We start from the raw sequence: 22816 nt of genomic DNA, 5'->3' as shown, positions 1-22816 counted from the left end.
TCCAGGAAATAGATCTTTATTAGCAGGAGGCTGGATAAGGCACCGATACGCCAGAGTGGGGCGACCCCTGGCACAGACCGCGAGTTGGAGGCTGCCCCAGGCACGCTGCACAGCTGGAATGCTGGAGGGGGCAGAACGTGGTACCCCCGGAGGAGAGGCACCAGGTTCCCACGGACGTGGCCCGTGTGTAGTGATTGTGTCCGGTCTCAGCACCATGCTGACTGCAGCTGGTTCCAGGAACTGCCTTTCCCACAGTTCCCAAGGGCTGGGGGGCTGGAATGGGGAAGGGTTCGGGGCATCTCCTCACAGTTCTTCGGGTGTTTCCAGCCACCGGAGTTCACTCTGAGGGTGAAAACACAGAACAAGGAGATTCAATGGAAGGGATAGAACCCAGGAGTCCTGGCCCCCAGACCCCGCTGCTCTAACCCACTAGATGCACCCTCACGCCAGGGATGAACCCAGGAGTCCTGGCCCCCAGCCCCCCTGCTCTAACCCACTTGATGCACCCCCAAGCCAGGGATGGAACCCAGGAGTCCTGGCCCCCAGCCCCCCTGCTCTAACCCACTAGACGCACCCTCAAGCCAGGGATGGAACCCAGGAGCCCTGGCCCCCAGCCCCCCTGCTCTAACCCACTAGACGCACCCTCAAGCCAGGGATGGAACCCAGGAGCCCTGGCCCCCAGCCCCCCTGCTCTAACCCACTAGACGCACCCCCAAGCCAGGGATGGAACCGAGGAGCCCTGGCCCCCAGCCCCCCTGCTCTAACCCACTAGACTGCACCCTCAAGCCAGGGATGGAACCCAGGAGTCCTGGCCCCCAGCCCCCCTGCTCTAACCCACTAGACGCACCCCCAAGCCAGGGATGGAACCCAGGAGCCCTGGCCCCCAGCCCCCCTGCTCTAACCCACTAGACGCACCCCCAAGCCAGGGATGGAACCCAGGAGTCCTGGCCCCCAGCCCCCCTGCTCTAACCCACTAGACGCACCCTCAAGCCAGGGATGGAACCCAGGAGCCCTGGCCCCCAGCCCCCCTGCTCTAACCCACTAGACGCACCCCCAAGCCAGGGATGGAACCGAGGAGCCCTGGCCCCCAGCCCCCCTGCTCTAACCCACTAGACGCACCCTCAAGCCAGGGATGGAACCCAGGAGTCCTGGCCCCCAGCCCCCCTGCTCTAACCCACTAGACGCACCCCCAAGCCAGGGATGGAACCCAGGAGCCCTGGCCCCCAGCCCCCCTGCTCTAACCCACTAGACGCACCCCCAAGCCAGGGATGGAACCCAGGAGTCCTGGACCCCAGCCCCCCTGCTCTAACCCACTAGACGCACCCCCAAGCCAGGGATGGAACCCAGGAGTCCTGGCCCCCAGCCCCCCTGCTCTAACCCACTAGACGCACCCCCAAGCCAGGGATGAACCCAGGAGCCCTGGCCCCCAGCCCCCCTGCTCTAACCCACTAGACGCACCCCCAAGCCAGGGATGGAACCCAGGAGTCCTGGCCCCCAGCCCCCCTGCTCTAACCCACTAGACGCACCCCCAAGCCAGGGATGGAACCCAGGAGCCCTGGCCCCCAGACCCCGCTGCTCTAACCCACTAGACGCACCCCCAAGCCAGGGATGGAACCCAGGATCCCTGGCCCCCAGCCCCCCTGCTCTAACCCACTAGACGCACCCCCAAGCCAGGGATGAACCCAGGAGCCCTGGCCCCCAGCCCCCCTGCTCTAACCCACTAGACGCACCCCCAAGCCAGGGATGGAACCCAGGAGCCCTGGCCCCCAGCCCCCCTGCTCTAACCCACTAGACGCACCCCCAAGCCAGGGATGGAACCCAGGAGTCCTGGCCCCCAGACCCCGCTGCTCTAACCCACTAGATGCACCCTCACGCCAGGGATGAACCCAGGAGTCCTGGCCCCCAGCCCCCCTGCTCTAACCCACTTGATGCACCTCCAAGCCAGGGATGGAACCCAGGAGTCCTGGCCCCCAGCCCCCCTGCTCTAACCCACTAGACGCACCCCCAAGCCAGGGATGGAACCCAGGAGTCCTGGCCCCCAGCCCCCCTGCTCTAACCCACTAGACGCACCCTCAAGCCAGGGATGGAACCCAGGAGCCCTGGCCCCCAGCCCCCCTGCTCTAACCCACTAGACGCACCCCCAAGCCAGGGATGGAACCGAGGAGCCCTGGCCCCCAGCCCCCCTGCTCTAACCCACTAGACGCACCCTCAAGCCAGGGATGGAAACCAGGAGTCCTGGCCCCCAGCCCCCCTGCTCTAACCCACTAGACGCACCCCCAAGCCAGGGATGGAACCCAGGAGCCCTGGCCCCCAGCCCCCCTGCTCTAACCCACTAGACGCACCCCCAAGCCAGGGATGGAACCCAGGAGTCCTGGACCCCAGCCCCCCTGCTCTAACCCACTAGACGCACCCCCAAGCCAGGGATGGAACCCAGGAGTCCTGGCCCCCAGCCCCCCTGCTCTAACCCACTAGACGCACCCCCAAGCCAGGGATGAACCCAGGAGCCCTGGCCCCCAGCCCCCCTGCTCTAACCCACTAGACGCACCCCCAAGCCAGGGATGGAACCCAGGAGCCCTGGCCCCCAGCCCCCCTGCTCTAACCCACTAGACGCACCCCCAAGCCAGGGATGGAACCCAGGAGCCCTGGCCCCCAGACCCCGCTGCTCTAACCCACTAGACGCACCCCCAAGCCAGGGATGGAACCCAGGATCCCTGGCCCCCAGCCCCCCTGCTCTAACCCACTAGACGCACCCCCAAGCCAGGGATGAACCCAGGAGCCCTGGCCCCCAGCCCCCCTGCTCTAACCCACTAGATGCACCCCCAAGCCAGGGATGGAACCCAGGAGCCCTGGCCCCCAGCCCCCCTGCTCTAATCCACTAGACGCACCCCCAAGCCAGGGATGAACCCAGGAGCCCTGGCCCCCAGCCCCCCTGCTCTAACCCACTAGACGCACCCCCAAGCCAGGGATGAACCCAGGAGCCCTGGCCCCCAGCCCCCCTGCTTTAATCCACTAGACGCACCCCCAAGCCAGGGATGAACCCAGGAGCCCTGGCCCCCAGCCCCCCTGCTCTAACCCACTAGACGCCCCTCCAACCCCAAGTGGGGCAGCCCCTGGCGTACCTGTGGGGCTGGGCCTGCGGGATTTGAGGAGGAGGACGATCCCGGTGACCATGAAGAAGATGCCCAGGGCGATGGCCAGGCCGCACAGCGCGTTCTCCAGCAGCTCTGATGGGATGGGGTTCTGGGGCACTAGAGACACAGCGGCAGGGGGAGGGGGATACAGAGTGAGGCCAGAGCTACCAGGGAGACTGGGGGAGGGGCTCCCGGCAGTGGGGCAGGCGGGAGGGGTGGGGAATCAGGGAGGGATCCCAGAAGTGGGGGGAGCTGGGGAGATGCAGGGTCAGGTGGAGGGGGATTGGGTATGGAGATCGAGCTTGAGGGGGGCTCGAATTAAGTGCAGGGGGGAAATCTCTCACCCCAGTGGGCCATGGTGGAGAAGCAGTCCCAGGGGCGGCTCCAGGCCCCAGCACGCCAAGCGCGTGCTTGGGGCAGCATGCCACGGGGGGCGCTCTGCCGGTCGCCGGGAGGGCGGCTCCGGTGGACCTCCCACAGCCGTGCCTGCGGAAGGTCTGCTGGTCCCGCAGCTTCGGTGGAGCATCCAGCACGCCTGCGGGAGGTCCACCAGAGCCGCGGGACCAGCGGACCCTAAGCAGGCACGTCTGCGGGAGGTCCACCAGAGCCGCAGGACCGGCAACCGGCAGAGCGCCCCCCATGGGGTGTCCCCGTGCATAAGGTGGCAAAATGGCTAGAGCCACCCCTGAGCAGTCCCCAGGCTGTACAGGTAGGGAGATGTGCAGGGGAGGGATAGCAGGATGGGGGAGGAGTGGGGTGCAGAGGATGGATTGGGGGGATCTCTTACCCCGGTAGGCTACGGTGGTGAAGCGTTCCCTGAGCTGCGTGATGGTGCAGGTGGGAAGACATTGGGGAGGGATAGAAGGATGGGGAGGATCGGGGTGTAGCAGAGAGGAATGGGGTGCAGCAGGGAGGAATAGGGTGCAGTGGGGAGGAACGAGGTGCAGCGGGGAGGAACGGGGAGTGGATCGGGGGGGGTCTCTCACCCCAGTAGGCCACAGTGGAGAAGCGATCCCTGGGCCGCGTGATGGTGCAGGTGTAGATGTCCCCCTCCTGCGGGGTGAACTCCAGGTAGGAGAAGAGCAGGAAGCCCAGGTCCTCGGTGGGATAGTACCGCGTGGTGTTGACACCCTGGCTCACGGGCTCCCCCAGTCGCTGCCACGACACGGTCACCGAGGCCGGGAAGAGGTTGCCCACCTGGCAGATCAGGGTGTTGGGTTTTCCCAGCTCCAGGGGCTGGGCTGTGAACACGTTGGCCATGGGGGTGCCTGAGGGGAGAGGGGAGATGGTAAGCGGGGGCCTGCGGGGGCTGGAGCACTGGGGGTATCTGGGGAGGAGGAGGGAGTGCTGGGGCGGCTGGGAAGGGGGGATGGGGTTGCTGGGGGGATGTGGGCAGGGAGGGGGTACCACCGTAAGGGGCTTGGGCACCTGTGCAGGGGGTGCTGGGCAGTGAAGGGCCTGGGTGCACAGACACTGGGGTGCCACGGGGAGGGGGTGTGGGCACCTTTGCCTCGGGCAGGGGCAGGGCAGTATCAATGATTGCTGGTTGCTGGGTGGTTGTGGGGGGCCCACGGGTGCTGGGCGAGACACGGGCACCAGGGGTCAGGGCCCTGGGGGGGGCAGGGCAGTATCAGTGATCGCTGAGGGTGCTGTAGGGGGGGACACAGGCACTGGGGAAGACACGGGCACTGGGGGAGACCAGGCGCCGGGTACCTCTGGCCTTGGGCAGGGGCAGGGCAATATCAGTGATTGCTGGGTGCTGGGGGGCCTGTGGAGGGGCCGCAGGCGCTGGGCTAGACATGGGCACTGGGTACCTCTGGCCTCGGGCAGGGGCAGGGCGGTATCAGAGATCGCTGGGTGCTGCGGGGTCGTGGGGGGGCCATGGGCACTGGGAGAGACATGGGCCCTGGGGGCCGGGCACCTTGGCCTCAGGCAGGTGCAGTATCAGTGATCCCTGGGCGCTGGGGGTGCCATGGGGAGGGCTGTGGATGCTGGGGCAGACACGGGCACAGGGGGCTGGGTACCTCTGGCCTCGGGCAGGGACAGGGCAGTATCAGGGATCGCTGGGGGTGTCGTGGGGGGCGCCGCGGGCACTGGGGAGGACATGGGTGCTGGGGGGGCAGTGGTCACTAGGGGAGACACGGGAGCTGGGGGAGACCAAGCACCGGGTACCTTTGGCCTTGGGCAGGGGCAGGACAGTATCAGGGATCACTGGGGGTGTCATGGGGGGGACACCGGTGCCGGGGAAGACACGGGCACCAGGGGCTGGGTACCTCTGGCCTCGGGCAGGAGCAGGGCAGTATCAGGGATCGCTGGGGGTGCCGTGGGGGGGGACATGGGTGCTGGGAGAGACACGGGCGCTGGGGGATACCGTGTGCCGGGTACCTCTGGTCTCGGGCAGGAGCAGGGCAGTATCAGGGATCGCTGGGGGTGCTGTGGGGGGGGCCGTGGGCGCTGGGGGGACAGCGGGCACTAGGGGAGACACGGGCGCTGGGGGATACCGTGTGCCGGGTACCTCTGGCCTCGGGCAGGGGCAGGACAGTATCAGGGATCGCTGGGGGTGCCGTGGGGTGGACGCGGGTGCTGGGAGAGACACGGGCGCTGGGGGATACCGTGTGCCGGCTACCTCTGGTCCGGGGAGGGGCAGGACAGTATCAGGGATCGCTGGGGGTGCCGTGGGGGGGACGCAGGTGCTGGGAGAGACATGGGGGCTGGGGAAGACCAGGCACCGGGTACCTCTGGTCTCGGGCAGGGGCAGGACAGTATCAGGGATCGCTGGGGGTGCCGTGGGGGGGGCCGTGGGCACTGGGGGGACAGCGGGCACTAGGGGAGACACAGGCGCTAGGGGAGACCATGTGCTGGGTACCTCTGGCCTCGGGCAGGGGCAGGACAGTATCAGGGATCGCTGGGGGTGCCGTGGGGGGGGACATGGGTGCTGGGGCAGACACGGGCACAGGGGGCTGGGTACCTCTGGCCTCGGGCAGGGGCAGGACAATAATCAGGGATCGCTGGGGGTGTCATGGGGGGGACACCGGTGCCGGGGAAGACACGGGCACCAGGGGCTGGGTACCTCTGGCCTCGGGCAGGAGCAGGGCAGTAGCAGGGATCGCTGGGGGTGCCGTGGGGGGGGCCGTGGGCGCTGGGGGGACAGCGGGCACTAGGGGAGACAGCGGGCACTAGGGGAGACACGGGCACTGGGGGAGACCGTGTGCTGGGTACCTCTGGCCTCAGGCAGGGGCAGGACAGTATCAGGGATCGCTGGGGGTGCCGTGGGGGGGACGCGGGTGCTGGGAGAGACACGGGGGCTGGGGGATACCGTGTGCCGGGTACCTTTGGCCTCGGGCAGGGGCAGGACAGTATCAGGGATCGCTGGGGGTGCCGTGGGGGGGGGCCGTGGGCGCTGGGGGGACAGCGGGCACTAGGAGAGACACGGGGGCTGGGGGATACCGTGTACCGGGTACCTCTGGCCTCGGGCAGGGGCAGGACAGTATCAGGGATCGCTGGGGGTGCCATGGGGGGGACGCGGGTGCTGGGAGAGACATGGGGGCTGGGGGATACCATGTGCCGGCTACCTCTGGCCTCGGGCAGCACGCCCGTGGTGATGTTGGTGAGCACCGAGAGCAGTTGCCGGCACAGACTGGAGTCGTTGCCGATCTGCTCCCTGCTCTCCTGGGTGCCCAGCCAGGGCTGGAAGTCGGGCAGCCGGGCCTCCCAGCGCGCCCCCGGGAAGTCGAACGAGAACAGCTGGTCCCCGTCGAAGGTGTCGGCCAGGCCCAGGGAGGGGCGGTCAGGCTGGCAGAACAGCACGCGGGACAGGACGTGGGCTGTGGGCGCTGCAGGAGAGAGACACCGACTGAGGTCACAACGGGGCACGCACGCGCTGTGCACACACACACTCATCATCGTCCTGTACGCATACTGTCACACACACTGCGCACACAGTGCCCCCCCTTTTCTGTGCACACACAAGTTCACACATTCCTCATGCACACAGGCACACCCACCCTATGCACACAGTCACACACACAGAATCACGACAGTCCCTAAACACACACATTCCTTTGCATACACAGTCCATTCACCCTCACTACAGCCCCGGTACACACACAGCTCCCACCACACAATGCTATCCCTCACACACAAATACACATTACAACCCATGTGTAAGCACACTCTTCCCATACACCCACACTCGCCCACACTCCACACCCTGTACACACAGCCACACACGTGCATTAAATACCCTACGTACACACACAGTCTGCATGTGCACAGTGACAAAACACAACACAAGCCGCCCAACCCTGACCCCATACTGCACACCTACACAATCACACACAACCAACACCCCCATACTCTGCACTCCCCTGTGTGCACAATCACACACACACACAAAATCGACTGCCACGCCACACTCCCATTTACATGGTTACACACCGTGCAACCCCATGCACCCAGCAATACCCATGAACACAACATTGGACACGGACACACACTGACAGAGCAGGGATAGCTTCCTCCCCATACACACTCAGGCAGGGCCTGCTAACTCCTGGGAAGTGCTTGCTCTCTCTCACACACACACACACACACACAGTATAACACACCCTATTTACACACAATCTCCATGCACGCCCAATTCCACAAACACTTTCACAACCCCGACACACTTTCACCCCCCATGCAAAAACACACTCCCCTGAGATGCATCCATACACTTGCATACACACAGCCGCACTCATACAGTCTCCGAGCATGCACACACAACCACACATACAATCCCCAGCATGCACACACACGGTGACACACACAACCCCCGTTTGCACACACACAACCACACATACAATCCCCGAACATGGACACGCAACCCCCGTGTGCACACAGCTGCACTCACTCACACAACCCCCGTGCATGCACACACACGGTGACACACACAATCCCCTTGTGCACACACACAACCACACATACAATCCCCGAGCATGGACACACAACCCCGTGTGCACACAGCTGCACTCACTCACACAATCCATGCACGGACACGGTGACACACAGAATCCCCTTGTGCACACACACGCTGGCCGTGCAATGCTCCCCTCCCCCGCCCGCCAGTAACGTCCGTGGGCAGCTCCTACCCTCTGTCGCGGCGGTGGCCGCCGCCCCCCGCAGCAGCCCCAGGGCCAGCAGCAGCCCCCAGCAGCCGGGCGCCTCCATCCCCGGCGGGCTGCCTCTGCTCCCGGCCCGGCCCAGGCTCCCGGGGCACCCCGGCCGGCTGCCGGCCAATCCGCGCGCGCCCCGCCGCCTCCTGGCCAATGGCTGGGCCCCGCCATCCCTTGTCACCTGTTACTGGGGAGACGCCCGCAGCGGAGCGCCGGGGAGCGCAGATGGGCGGCCGGGACGGGAACACGTGGGAGGGTCCGAGGCCAGGAGGGACCCTTGCGAGCATCTGGTCTGACTCCTGTCTAGACAGACCAGAGCCCTGCTCCGGATTCACCCCAGATAGCCCCTGCTTCGGATTCACCCCTGTCTAGACAGGCCAGAGCCCTGCTCTGGATTCACCCCAGATAGCCCCTGCTTCGGATTCACCCCTGTCTAGACAGGCCAGAGCCCTGCTCTGGATTCACCCCAGATAGCCCCTGCTTTGGATTCACCCCTGTCTAGACAGGCCAGAGCCCTGCTCTGGATTCACCCCAGATAGCCCCTGCTTCGGATTCACCCCTGTCTAGACAGGCCAGAGCCCTGCTCTGGATTCACCCCAGATAGCCCCTGCTTCGGATTCACCCCTGTCTAGACAGGCCAGAGCCCTGCTCTGGATTCACCCCAGATAGCCCCTGCTTCGGATTCACCCCTGTCTAGACAGGCCAGAGCCCTGCTCTGGATTCACCCCAGATAGCCCCTGCTTCGGATTCACCCCTGTCTAGACAGGCCAGAGCCCTGCTCTGGATTCACCCCAGATAGCCCCTGCTTTGGATTCACCCCTGTCTAGACAGGCCAGAGCCCTGCTCTGGATTCACCCCAGATAGCCCCTGCTTCGGATTCACCCCTGTCTAGACAGGCCAGAGCCCTGCTCTGGATTCACCCCAGATAGCCCCTGCTTCGGATTCACCCCTGTCTAGCGCATGCCAGAGCCCTACTTTGGATTCACCCCAGATACCCCTGTTCTGGATTCACCCATGTATAGACACTCCAGAGCCCTGCTCCAGGTTCACCCCAGAGAGCATCTGCTTCGGATTCATCCCTGTCTAGACAGGCCAGAGCCCTGCTCTGGATTCACCCCAGATAGCCCCTGCTTTGGATTCACCCCTGTCTAGACAGGCCAGAGCCCTGCTCTGGATTCACCCCAGATAGCCCCTGCTTCGGATTCACCCCTGTCTAGACAGGCCAGAGCCCTGCTCTGGATTCACCCCAGATAGCCCCTGCTTTGGATTCACCCCTGTATAGCGCATGCCAGAGCCCTACTTTGGATTCACCCCAGATACCCCTGTTCTGGATTCACCCATGTATAGACAGTCCAGAGCCCTGCTCCAGGTTCACCCCAGAGAGCATCTGCTTCGGATTCACCCCTGTCTAGACAGGCCAGAGCTCTGCTCCGGATTCACCCCAGATAGCTCCTACTTCGGATTCACTCCTGTCTAGACAGGCCAGAGCTCTGCTCCAGATTCACCCCAGATAGCCCCTGCTTTGGATTTGCCCCTGTCTAGACAGGCCAGAGCTCTGCTCTGAATTCACCCCAGATAGCCCCTGCTTCGGATTCACCCAGGTCTAGACAGGCCAGAGCCCTGCTCTGGATTCACACCTGATAGCCCCTGCTTTGGATTCACCCCTCAGTATAGCACAGGCCAGAGCCCTACTTCAGAGTCACCCCAGATAGCCCCTGTTCTGGATTCACCCACATATAGACAGTCCAGAGCCCTGCTCCAGATTCACTCCAGAGAGCCCCTGTTCCGGATTCACCCCTGTATAGACAGGCCAGGGCCCTGCTCCGGATTCACCCCAGATAGCCCCTATTCTGGATTCATCCCTGTATAGACAGGCCAGAGCCCTGCTCCGGATTCACCCCAGATAAGCCCTGTTCGGATTCACCCCTGTATAGACAGGCCAGGGCCCTGCTCCGGATTCACCCCAGATAAGCCCTGTTCCGGATTCACCCCTGGCTGAACCAGAGCTGATCTCTCTGGGATGTCCACACAGCAAAGCGAAACCCGGGGCCGTGCAGAGCCAGGGTCTGCAGACGTGGTCGGCAGTGCCAGTGTTTCCCCCAGGAGTTGAACTCAGAGGGCAGAGGGTGTTGGAATTTCCAGGGAGTGAAGGGCGAGGCCGCGAGGGCAAAGGTGCACCGTACGGTTTCACCAGGAAGGCCATTCGGCGCTAAGTCTCGGCCCACGCTCTACACAGGGTACGACACCAATAAGCAGCAGCCTTGGGGATGAGGATGATTTATTGTTGTTTATAAATCAGACTGTGACATGGTCAGGTTGGCCAATGCGGCTGAAAGGAACGTGCCGGGCGCCGGCTGCTGGCAGCACAAACGCAGCGATGTGAGGAGACGAGGCGTCAGTCCCACTTTCAAACCTGTTGTGTGTTTTCAGGGACGAGCCTTTTATCACCCGTCTGCTCTGAACGTGACTCTTCAGGTTTCAGTTTCAATTCAAATTTCCAACCAGACTAAATGGGACTGGTTCCAAACTAGAAAATGTGTGTGTGTGTGGGGGGGGAACGGATCTAGCTGGAAAATAACTAAAGTGGCGGCTCTGCATATAACGAGTTGACCACTAGGGCACATGGGGGTGCTCGGGGGAGGTGCACACCCCACTGTGGGGGGGGGGGAAATGGGCTCAGGCACTGGACCTGGAGGGGGTGCAGAACCCGAGCCCCAGCCCCAGCCCAAATGGCTACTCGGCTATTTTCAGTGCCCTCGCATGAGCCCCAGTCTGTAGACCCCTCCCAGGGTCTGAGACTCACTGCTGGGGTGGGGGGTTGCCATGTAGACACACCCTGACAAACCACCCCCATCTCAGAGCTATGCGTTGCCGGGGACGGAGAACCCACTGCTGCCTGGACCTCTTGTCCCGGTTGTTAGTTCCACTGGGGTAGAAATTTGCACCCTATTTCCAGTCAGAACTTCTCCAACAAAATACAAAATAAAAAGGCGTCATATAAAAAATGGAAACTAGGTCAGATCACAAAGGACGAATATAGGCAAATGACACAGGGGCAAGATTAGAAAGGCAAAGGCACAAAATGAGCTCAAACTAGCTATGGGAATAAAGGGAAACAAGAAGACTTTTTATCAATACATTAGAAGCAAGAGGAAGACTAAGGACAGGGTAGGCCCACTGCTCAATGAGGAGGGGGAAACAGTAACGGGAGACTTGGAAATGGCAGAGATGCTTAATAACTTCTTTGTTTCGGTCTTCACTGAGAAGTCTGAAGGAATGTCTAGTATAGTGAATGCTTACGGGAAGAGGGTAGGTTTAGAAGACAAAATAAGGAAAGAGCAAGTAAAAAATCACTTAGAAAAGTTAGATGCCTGCAAGTCACCAGGGCCTGATGGAATGCATCCTACAATACTCAAGGAGTTAATAGAGGAGGTATCTGAGCCTCTAGCTATTATCTTTGGGAAATCATGGGAGACGGGGGAGATTCCAGAAGACTGGAAGGGGGCAAATATAGTGCCCATCTATAAAAAGGGAAATAAAAACAACCCAGGAAACTACAGACCAGTTAGTTTAACTTCTGTGCCAGGGAAGATAATGGAGCAGGTAATTAAATAAATCATCTGCAAACACTTGGAAGGTGGTAAGGTGATAGGGAATAGCCAGCATGGATTTGTAAAGAACAAATTGTGTCAAACTAATCTGATAGCATTCTTTGATAGGATAACGAGCCTTGTGGATAAGGGAGAAGCGGTGGATGTGATATACCTAGACTTTAGTAAGGCATTTGATACAGTCTCACATGATATTCTTATAGATAAACTAGGAAAGTACAATTTAGATGGGGCTACTATAAGGTGGGTGCATAACTGGCTGGATAACCGTACTCAGAGAGTAGTTATTAATGGCTCCCAATCCTGCTGGAAAGGTATAACAAGTGGGGTTCCCCAGGGGTCTGTTTTGGGACCGGCTCTGTTCAATATCTTCATCAACGATTTAGATGTTGGCATAGAAAGTACGCTTATTAAGTTTGCAGACGATACCAAACTGGGAGGGATTGCAACTGCTTTGGAGGACAGGGTCAAAATTCAAAACGATCTGGACAAATTGGAGAAATGGTCTGATGTTAACAGGATGAAGTTCAATAAAGATAAATGCAAAGTGCTCCACTTAGGAAGGAACAATCAGTTTCACACATACAGAATGGGAAGAGACTGTCTAGGAAGGAGTATGGCAGAAAGAGATCTAGGGGTCATAGTAGACCACAAGCTTAATATGAGTGAACAGTGTGATACTGTTGCAAAAAAAGCAAACGTGATTCTGGGATGCATTAACAGGTGTGTTGTGAGCAAGACACGAGAAGTCATTCTTCCGCTCTACTCTGCGCTGGTAAGGCCTCAACTGGAGTATTGTGTCCAGTTCTGGGCACCGCATATCAAGAAAGATGTGGAGAAATTGGAGAGGGTCCAGAGAAGAGCAACAAGAATGATTAAAGGTCTTGAGAACATGACCTATGAAGGAAGGCTGAAGGAATTGGGTTTGTTTAGTTTGGAAAAGAGAAGACTGAGAGGGGACATGATAGCAGCTTTCAGGTATCTAAAAGGGTGTCATCAGGAGGAGGGAGAAAACTTGTTCACCTTAGCCTCCAATGATAGAACAAGAAGCAATGGGCTTAAACTGCAGCAAGGGAGATTTAGGTTGGACATTAAGAAAAAGTTCCTAACTGTCAGGGTAGTTAAACACTGGAATAAATTGCCTAGGGAAGTTGTGGAATCTCCATCTCTGGAGATATTTAAGAGTAGGTTAGATAAATGTCTATCAGGGATGGTCTAGACAATATTTGGTCCTGCCATGAGGGCAGGGGACTGGACTCAATGACCTCTCGAGGTCCCTTCCAGTCCTAGAGTCTATGAGTCTATGAGCTTCAACTTCCAGCCATAGGAGCTCGTTAGACCTCTGGGCTGGGCCAGTGGGCGCCTGGCCAGTGGGGTGCCCCCAACGCAGAGCCTCCCTGCGTCCTTGTGCCCCCCCGTCTGTCTCTCTGCACAGCCCTGACCCAGGACTGCAGTCTGCTGGCACCCCAATGAGAGAGAGAATCATTAATAATAGGAGGCGAATAAGAGGGGACTTGAAAACAGTAACAGCTAGCTCGTCTCCTCAGCAGCTCTCAACGCATTGTGCAAAGGAGTCAGGATAATTATTCCCCTCATACAGAGGGGGAAACTGAGGCACAGAGAGGGGCTCTGACTGGCTAACGTCACCCACCAGAGCCAGGTATCCTCACTTCATCACGCCAAGTTTCCTGAGTCCCAGTTCAGTGCTCTAGCCACTAGAGAACACTGTCTCTCCTACAGTTAGACTGTGGAACTCATTACCACAAGACCTCACTGGGGCCAGGAGCTCAGCGGGATCCCGCAAAGGGTGGGAGATTTCTATGGACAGTGAGACAACCCAGAGTGACACTAGATAGGATCAAACATCAATTGATTGGGGATGTAAACTCTCAGACTCAATCTGATATGGCTGGGGCGTGGGGACTCATCCCCTGAGGGCAGGTCAGCCCATCCGTGTAGGGTTTTTGCCCAGTCTCTGGAGTAGCTGGTGCTGGTCACTCTCGGAGCCAGGATGCCGGGGTAGATGGGCCCATTGATCTGAACCAGCTCAGGAATTCCACAGTTCCATAGCTAGAAAAATTAGCGAAATGATAACAATACAAAGCTAATTCTGCTTTGCTCTCCAGCCCCTGCATCTGTACCAGCTCCCGTTGGATGTAAGCAACCCAGGGCCGGGAAAGTGCTTATCTGTGCCCAGATTCAGCAGCGCTACTACGCAAGCGTTCAGCTTTATGGGACTAACTTAAATCCCTTTGGAGTGAATGGGATTTAAGCACATGACTTATCATACAGCACCGAGCACAGGCCCCGATTCAGGAAAGTATGTGCTGTGCCAAGCACAGACCGAGGTGCTGTAAAACAGCCATTGGTAATGCTTTATTTATACCGATCATGATGTCTGTATGCGTTGCCTAGGATAGGGGCACACAAATACCACCCTTCCTATGGATTTATTTCTATTCTGCTGATATCCGTATATTATTTATTTATAAATATTAACATTAGGATTAATTAATTATACGCAGTTCTGTGATTTCAGTTAGAGCCTGTAGGTGCTCTGGGAACATGATTTCTATCAGGGTGGACTGATTTCAATCAAGTGGTGCCATCACTAGCAATGCTTAGATCTATTCGCCGTCACTGGCAATGTTTTTCTGGAAGATTTGCTCTAATTCAGGGATGGGCAATCTACGGTCCCTGGGCTGGATCCAGCCCACCAGCTGTTTTAATCCGGCCCTCGAACTCTCGCTGGGGAGTAGGGTATGGGGCTTGCCCCACTCCAGTGCTCCAGCTGGGGAGCAGAGTTGGGGGCCACTCCACATGGCTCCCGGAAGCAGCAGCATGGCCCCCCTCCGGCTTCTACACATAGGGGCAGCCAAGGGGCTCCCCTCTGCATGCTACTCCCCACTCCAAGCACTCCCCAACAGCACCCGTTGGCTGGGAACTGCGGCCAGTGGGAGCTCCAGGGGCGATGCCTGTGGACAGGGCAGTGCGCAGAGCCACCTGGCAGTGCCTCCACATAGGAGCCAGAGGGGGTGATGCCACTGCTTCCGGGAGCCGTTTGAGGTAAGTGCCACCCGGAGCCTGCACCCCTGAACCTCTCCCTGCAGCCCAACCCCCGCCCCAGCCCTGATCCCCCTCCTGCCCTCCAAACCCTTCGATCCCAGCCCTGATCCCCCTCCTGCACCCCAAACCCCTCATCCCCAGCCCCTCTCCAGAGTCTGCACCCCCAACCAGAGCCCTCACCCCTTCCTGCACCCCAACTCCAATTTTGTGAGCATTCATGGCCTGCCGTACAATTTCTATTCCCAGATGTGGCCCTCGAGCCAAAAATCCCCCTCCTCACCCCTGTCTAATTCACTCAGGATTGAATTCAGGGCAGTCCTACGGCCTGTGTGTATATGAGGTCAGACTAGAATGATCACAGTGGGTCCCTCTGGCCTAAGAGTCCATGAATAATTAATCCCAGCTTCATTATGGGAAATGAAATTCACATCATCACCAAGAAGCAGGATTCAAAAAGTCATGAGTCAATGCCTCCCCCCAGCAAAAAAACCCATAAGTCTGTGTCACGGCGTCCCCAGGCGATGCTCTGGAACTGCTCCCCACAAAGCCAGGCAGGACTCTGGGAGCCTCCTCTCCCTTGGAGCAGACTGTCTGCAGGGCAAGAAGCTCACACGGCTTCACCTCCTGGGTCTGACCTTGGAGCATTCAGCATCCTCTGCCCCTCCGTGCGCTTCCCACAGCGAGCCCGCCCTGGCGGGGTCCTGGGGAAGCCACAGGGTCCTGCACCCCCACTTTGCAGTCAGACGTGACTCTCAGCCAGCCAGTAACACAGAGGTTTATTCGATGACAGGAACAGGGTCTAAAACAGAGTTTGTAGGTACAGAGAACAGGACCCCCTTCAGTTATGTCCATCTGGGGCCCCAGGGAGGCCACAGTCCCGTTGGGAAGCCCAAGCCCCATCGGGGCCCCTCTTCATTTCCCAGCCAGCTCCAAATTGAAAACTCCCCCCAGCCTCTCACTCAGCCTCCCCCTGACTCCTCCCCCAGCCTTTGTGTCCTTTGTTCCCTGTCCGGGCTCAGTGGTTTGAGCATTGGCCTGCTAAACCCAGAGTTGTGAGTTTAATCCTTGAGGAGGCCGTTTAGGGGTCTGAGGTAAAAATCTGACTGGGAATTGGTCCTGCTTTGAGCAGGAGGCTGGACTAGATACCTCCTGAGGTCCCTTCCAGCTCTGATATTCTATGACCCACTTTGGGATCCTTCTGCCAAATGTATTAATTTAAAGCCATGACCTTTATGCCTCATCAATGCAGTTACCGTGCCTGTATTTAATTTATCTTCGTAGAATGGCCTGTTTTGAATGACTCTTCCGGGCTCTGAGAGACTCCCGAGGCTTTCAGCTGAAGAGGTTACAGAATGCACCTTCCATTGGGCAGGTCTGCACTGGAGGCTTTATTAACTGAAGCTAATTGCCTGCCAATTAACCTGCCTTTACAAATGCTAGTCAAGGCACCCAGTGGGCCTGGCACAATGAAATCCAAGGGAGTTGAAGCTAGATACGTTCAGAGTAGAAGTGAGGGGCAATTCTTTAAACAGTGCGGGGAGATAACCTGGGCTCTGGTGGATTCTCCATCACCATCAGGATTACATCTCTCTCTAAATAGGGTGCCCAGACAGCAAGTATGAAAAATCAGGACAGAGTGTGGGGAGTAATAGGTGCCTATATAAGAAAAAGCCCCAAATATTGGCACTGTCCCTATAAAATTGGGACATCTGGTCACCCTATTTCTAAAGGACAAGCTGGAGCTCAGCCAGTGCCGTGGGCTTGATGCTGGGTGAGATTCTCTGCTTGTGATGTAGAGGGGGTCAGACTACAGGGCACCCTTCTGGCCTTAATATCTATTCATCAAACTTCAGGTGGGATACAAACATTTGCAGCTTGTCTCATGGAACAGAGGCTGTGTGGCCAGCTCTCCCGCAGCAGGTGAGTGGCGTCTCAGCTCCCGGGGTCGTGAGATTGTGTAAGAACCTCAGCACTCGTCTTTAAACAGTAAGTTGTTAACTCTAATGGTTGTGGAGAAAATCTTGACACAATGATCCCGAACAGCTCAAAAACACCAAGAAGAATAGGAGGTGAGGAGAAAGAACCCAGCCGTTATTACTTTCTTTTGCTTGCATGATTTTTAAGCCAATCTCATTATTTCTGCGGCTCTGGCTCACGATGGGTTCTTCGTCAGGGGCAATTTTTACACCAAGCATGGTGGTTTTTCTAGAAGGTGTTCTAGCTCAAACAGGGGTTAATTCGGGGCAGCCCTGTGTTCTGGGCGCTGCTAGCCTGGATGATCACAGTGGTCCCTTCTGGTCCCGGCCTCGCTGAGTTTTGAATGCAGGGGTGCCATCGCTTGCCCCCCAATGATCTGATGTGACCAGGGGGGTTGAGGAGATGCTGGAACTATTTTATCCCTGACCCTTGCAGAGGAGTTAATGTCACTTTTTACCATCATTCCTCGAGTTAATTGCATGCAAATCACAACCTTCAGGTCCTGTCCCTGAGGTCACTGTTCAAAGGGGTGGGAGGTGTCTCTAGACTAACCTTTCCAAAGTACTTCACGCTGTTGAGTTAAACTGTAATGTCTGTGGAAACTTTTGTACCTTTAATTTCAGCTGTGATCTTAACTGTGTGAACGGTTTGCACAGCCCAGATCTGAGCCCTGGAAGATTCACAGCTGGGCTGAATTAACACCTCATTGAGCTGAATGGGGTTTTGCTGAAGCCGTTATTTATTTCCTGCAACACTGTCCGGCGGACACGGTAAGAAATGACAGGGTTCATTCCATCTTTGCTGCAAAATTAAATAGAAATCTTATTTTTTTTAAATCAGATCTTAAACTCTGCAGAAGACGGCACTCAGACTAAACTACCCCAGGGTCTGAAGTCAGTTTTGGCAGCAGGTAGATCCCAATACCTATTTACTTTTAAATTCCTTTCTGCCCAATTTTAGGCTTGATCCTCTCATGCCCTAGAGGCAGTATGGAGTGAGCGTTCAGTGCTTTACAGCACTGGTCTGTCTTCTCAGATAGGGACCTGCATGTATTTTGCAATATGTGATTTCATATTGCATTGCCCACCACTCTTTTACTTTGCACAATTGGCGATAATGTTTCACAGAGCGCTGCCCTGTTTTATGCTGTCATATGCTGTTGTGCATTGCACTGCATTTTCTCTTGTATTGCCTAGAATGATTTCCTGGGTATAATTTCCCATTTTTATAGTGCATTGTAGTAGTGATTATCGGATGGTTTTATTTCATTTGACATCAAACTGCACTGCATTATTTTACAGTGCGGACTGTATTCTGTGCTGCATTGTCTAGGTCACACTGCACAGGCCCGGAAGCTACGCAGTCACAAGCTGGAGTTCCTATATCTAAACCCCAGTACGGTGATGTACATGTGTAAGCGGGCTCCCAGGGGGCCATACTGGAGTTACTTAATGAGGGTGAACTGCAAAGAATGGGGCAGACAATCCCCAAAGCTGGTGGATATTCCAACACTTAGATTCACCAAGCCAGCACAGCACAGTTCCCTTAAAGCAACCCGGCCTTGGGCTCCCACCCAGCCAGCCAAGTCAATATGATGACAATTACTGAAAATCGTATTCATCATGTAAGAAAGTTCTACCAATCCCCAAAGGATCACACACACTACCTCCCAGGTTAATTGGTGGTAAGCAGGGTCAGGCTGAGCTCTAACCTGGCATCTGGTGGTGAATTATGGCCAGTGTGGAAAAGAATTTCAGGGGCTGATCTTGTTTGCGTAGGCACACCCACCCTGCCTAGCATAGCCCAAGGCAGCCTAAAATGGTCACTTTGACAGCTGTGGGATCCCCAATTTCTTTGTTAGTGGGGCGGGAGGAATAAAGTCTTGTTACCCTGATTATGTGAATGAGGAACTATGAAACTGCTTTATGACAGAGGATCTCACCATCAACTAAGTAGCATTCGCTAGACAAGGGACATGGGTGCCAAAACCCAATGAATTAAGTGAGGCTAGGGACAGGTGTGTGAGTCAGAAGCATTAATTACACTGTCTCCTCTCTCCACTGTTGAATATCAGAGCTGATTTTTGATTTCTTTAAGAATCTAGTAACTGGTTACTGATTTGAGCTCTCTTTGGGCTAATAGTGCACCAGCACTGGGGCTCCCCTACTACGAGCTGCAGTCACTGAGCTGAAAGCATTGGGTGCTGTGGTAACTAGTGGGGGAGCAGAGATGCTGGCAGAGCAAAGCAGTTTGTGGGACCACTGGAGCGGATCATGGGACTGTTGGTGGAGCAGAGCAGCTGGCAAAGCGGAGCGGAGTGGCGCTGAGCAGTTTGTGGGGACGGCTGGAGGAGCAGAGTGGAGTGGCTGGTAGAGCGAAGCAGTTCGTGGTGAAGGCGGAAGTAGAACCCCACGGAGAGGCAAGGTAGTTGGCCCCGGACCATGTAAGGTGCTCTACCGGGCGGGGCGGGAAAACCCCCTGCAGATAGACTCTTGAACTCTGGGGCTGCACTGACCTGGGACAGAGACTTTTGGGTTGTGGGACTTTTGGGACTGTGGGTGATCTTTGGTTGCTGGACTCTAGGGACATTTGGTGTTTTGGACTTTGGAGTCTTGGGGTGATTTGAGGGTTGCTGGACTCAAGAGCCCAGGGAAAAGGACACAGCCCAGTTCCCTGGGGTGGGTCTTTGCTCACGGTTTGGTCTATGAACTCTAGTTGAGGTGTTTTCCCAATTTAATGCTGATGTTGTTTATCTCATGTAATTAAACATTTTCTGCTACACCGAAACTGTACTTGCGAGAGGGGAAGTATTGCCTCTTCGAGGCGCCCGGGGTGGTGTAAGATTTTCCCAGGTCACTGTGTGGGGACTCGAGCTGGTTTTGCATTGCTTTGTAGGGAAGGGACCCCTATGTATTGAACCCGGCCCTTGCTGCTATCAATTCGGCCTGGCAGAAGGGTTACATGAATATTCCAGATCTTACCCAAATACATGCTGCAGCCAATTCTTATTAACTAACCTAACATTTATTTAAAAAGAAAAGAAAATATTGGTTAAAAGATCAGTCTACATGAGTACAGGTCTGAGATCAGATTCATGGTAGAGATGGTGAGCTTTGTAGTTGCAAAGCGTTCTTTCAGAACCAGTCCACATGTTGTAGTCCAATGTTCATACTCAGGGTGATCCAGATTAGGACTGGAGATCTCAGCTTTATGACTTAAGCTTCTCCTGCATCAAACATCAAGCAGAACTGAAATAAAAAGGATCAGGACCCAAGGTTTTTTTATACTGTTCCAGGCCTTCTCTTGACAGCTTGGGGTCCTGAACAATAGGCAATCATGGATTCTTTGAAGTAGACCTATTTCCTAAGCATCACTGGTAATTAGCTACACAGATTAATATATGGCAATTAGCTGTTATTCCACCATTTGCAGATTATTTTCTGTACATTTCAAAGCGAGATGAATAGTGATATCATAGAATCATAAAAGATTAGGGTTGGAAGAGACCTCAGGAGGTCACAGAGTCCAACCTCCTGTTCAGAGCAGGACCAACCCCAATTAAATCATCCTAGCCAGGGCTTTGTCAAGCCGGGCCTTAAAAAGCTCTAAGCATGGAGATTCCACCACCTCCCATTCCAGTACTTCACCACCCTCCTAGTGAAACATTTTTCCTAATATCCAACCTAAACCTCCCCCACTGCAACTTGAGACCATTACTCCTTGTTCTGTCATCTGCCACCACTGAGAACAGCCGAGCTCCATCCTCTTTGGAACCCCCTTTCAGGTAGTTGAAAGCAGCTACCAAATCCCCCTCACTCTTCTCTTCTGCAGACTAAACAATCCCAGTTCCATCAGCCTCTCCTCCTAAGTCATGTGCCTCAGCCCACTTGACTCTCTCCAATTTGTCCACATCCTTTCTGTAGTGGGGGGCCCAAAACTGGATGCAGTGCTCCAGATGTGACCTCACCAGTGCCAAATAGAGGGGAATAATCATTTCCCTCTATCTGCTGGCAATGTTCCTACTAATACAGCCCAATATGTCGTTAGCCTTCTTGGCAACAAGGGCACACTGCTGACTCATATCCAGCTTCTTGTCCACTGTAATCCACTCAGCTAGTCAGTCCCCAGCCTGTAGTGGTGCATGGGATTCTTCTGTCCTATGTGCAGGACTCTGCACTTGTCCTTGTTGAACCTCATCAGATTTCTTTTGACCCAATCCTCCAATTTGTCTAGGTCACTCGGGACCCTATCCTTACCCTCCAGTGTATCTACCTCTCCCCCCAGCGTGGTGTCACCTGCGAACTTGCAGAGGGTGCAATCCATCCCATCATCCAGATCATTAATGAAGCTGTTGAACAAAACCGACCCTGGGACACTCCGCTTGAAACCGGCTGCCAACCAGACATCAAACCATTGATCACTACCCATTGGGCCCAACAATCTAGTCAGCTTTCTATCCACCTTATAGTCCATTCATCCAGCCCAGACTTCTTTAACTCACCGGCAAGATACTGTCAGAGACCGTATCAAAAGCTTTGCTAAAGTCAAGGAATAACACATCCACTGCCTTCCCCTCATCCAGAGAGCCAGTTATCTCCTCATAGAAGGCAATTAGGTTAGTCAGGCATGACCTGTCCTTAGTGAATCCATGCTGACTGTTCCTGATCACTTTCCTCTCCTACAAGTGCTTCAGAATTAATTCCTTGAGGACCTGCTCCATGATTTTTCCAGGGACTGAGGTGAGGCTGACGGGTCTGTAGTTTCCTGGATTACCCTTCTTCCCTTTTTTAAAGATGGGCACCACATTAGCCTTTTTCCAATTGTTCGGAACTTCCCCTGATCGCCAGGAATTTTCAAAGTTGATGGCCAATGGCTCTGCAATCACATCAGCCAAGTCCCTCAGCACCCTCGGGTGCATTAGATCTGGACCCGTGGACTTGTGGACATCCAGCTTTTCTAAATAGTCCTGAACCTGTTCTTTCACCACTGAGGGCTGCTCACCCCCTTCCCATACTGTGCTGCCCAGTGCAGCAGTCTGGGAGCTGACCTTGTCTGTGAAGACCGAGGCAAAAAAAGCCTTGAGTACTTCAGCTTTTTCCACATCAGCTGTCACTAGGTTGCCTTGCCCATTCAGTAAGGGGCCCACACTTTCTGTGACCAACTTCTAACGTACCTGTAGAAACCCTTCTTGTTACCCTTCACATCCCTTGCTAGCTGCAACTCCAACTGCGCCTTGGCCTTCCTGATTACACCCCGGCATGCTTGAGCAATATTTTCATACTCCTCCCTAGTCATCTGTCCAAATTTTCACTTCTTGTAAGCTTCCTTTCTGAGTTTAAGCTCACTGCCATATTTGCTATTCTTTCTGCACATCGGGATGGTTTGTTCTTGTGCCCTCAATAAGGCTTCTTTAAAATACAGCCAACTCTCCTGGACTCCTTTTCCCCTCATGTTATTATCCCAGGGTGTCTTGCCCACCAGTTCCCTGAGGGAGTCAAAGTCTGCTTTTCTGAAGTCCAGGGTCCGTAATCTGCTGCTCTCCTTTCTTCAGGATCCTGAACTCAACCATCTCATGGGCACTGCTACCCAGGTTGCCACCCACTTCTACTTCACCTATCAATTCTTCCCTGTTTGTGAACTGCCCCTGGTTGGTTCCTCTAGCACTTGTACCAGGAAGCTGTCCCCAACCCTCTCCAAAAGCTTCCTGGATTGTCTGTGCACTGCTGTATTGCTCTCCCAGCAGATGTCCCTTGTCACTATGTGTACAATTTATGTAAATGTTAATGTTTCCTTTGGTCTCTGAATTAAGAGAACACAGCATAGGCAGGGACGGTTTGATTCCATATATATTATTAGAGGTTAACAGTGTAAACAC

General features: G+C 55.9%; 1 protein-coding gene across 1 annotated transcript; it reads right to left on the bottom strand.

Moving 5' to 3' along the window:
* LOC115643417 (class II histocompatibility antigen, M alpha chain) lies at window positions 1-8378 on the bottom strand. Its single transcript, XM_030547449.1, has 5 exons — window positions 8264-8378; window positions 6704-6964; window positions 4118-4399; window positions 3120-3248; window positions 1-342 (listed from the first exon to the last, which is right to left on the bottom strand). Exons 1-5 carry the CDS (start codon window positions 8340-8342, stop codon window positions 338-340), a joined length of 756 nt encoding a protein of 251 aa, XP_030403309.1. The 5' UTR covers window positions 8343-8378; the 3' UTR covers window positions 1-337.
* Window positions 8379-22816: the final 14438 nt, after the last annotated feature.

Source organism: Gopherus evgoodei, unplaced genomic scaffold, assembly GCF_007399415.2.
Source record: "Gopherus evgoodei ecotype Sinaloan lineage unplaced genomic scaffold, rGopEvg1_v1.p scaffold_58_arrow_ctg1, whole genome shotgun sequence".
In the NCBI taxonomy this organism is placed as follows: Eukaryota; Metazoa; Chordata; order Testudines; family Testudinidae; genus Gopherus; species Gopherus evgoodei.
This window is presented reverse-complemented; position numbering and strand designations above follow the sequence as displayed.

What these genes read in the sequence shown, in the direction of transcription:
- LOC115643417 (XM_030547449.1), bottom strand. Translation starts at nt 8,342, where the DNA reads ATGGAGGCGCCCGGCTGCTGGGGGCTGCTGCTGGCCCTGGGGCTGCTG. An exon ending in GGCCACCGCCGCGACAGAGG is followed by an intron (nt 6,965 to 8,263) that starts GTAGGAGCTGCC and finishes TCTCTCCTGCAG; the next exon opens with CGCCCACAGCCCACGTCCTG. An exon ending in CGTGCTGCCCGAGGCCAGAG is followed by an intron (nt 4,400 to 6,703) that starts GTAGCCGGCACA and finishes CTCTCCCCTCAG; the next exon opens with GCACCCCCATGGCCAACGTG.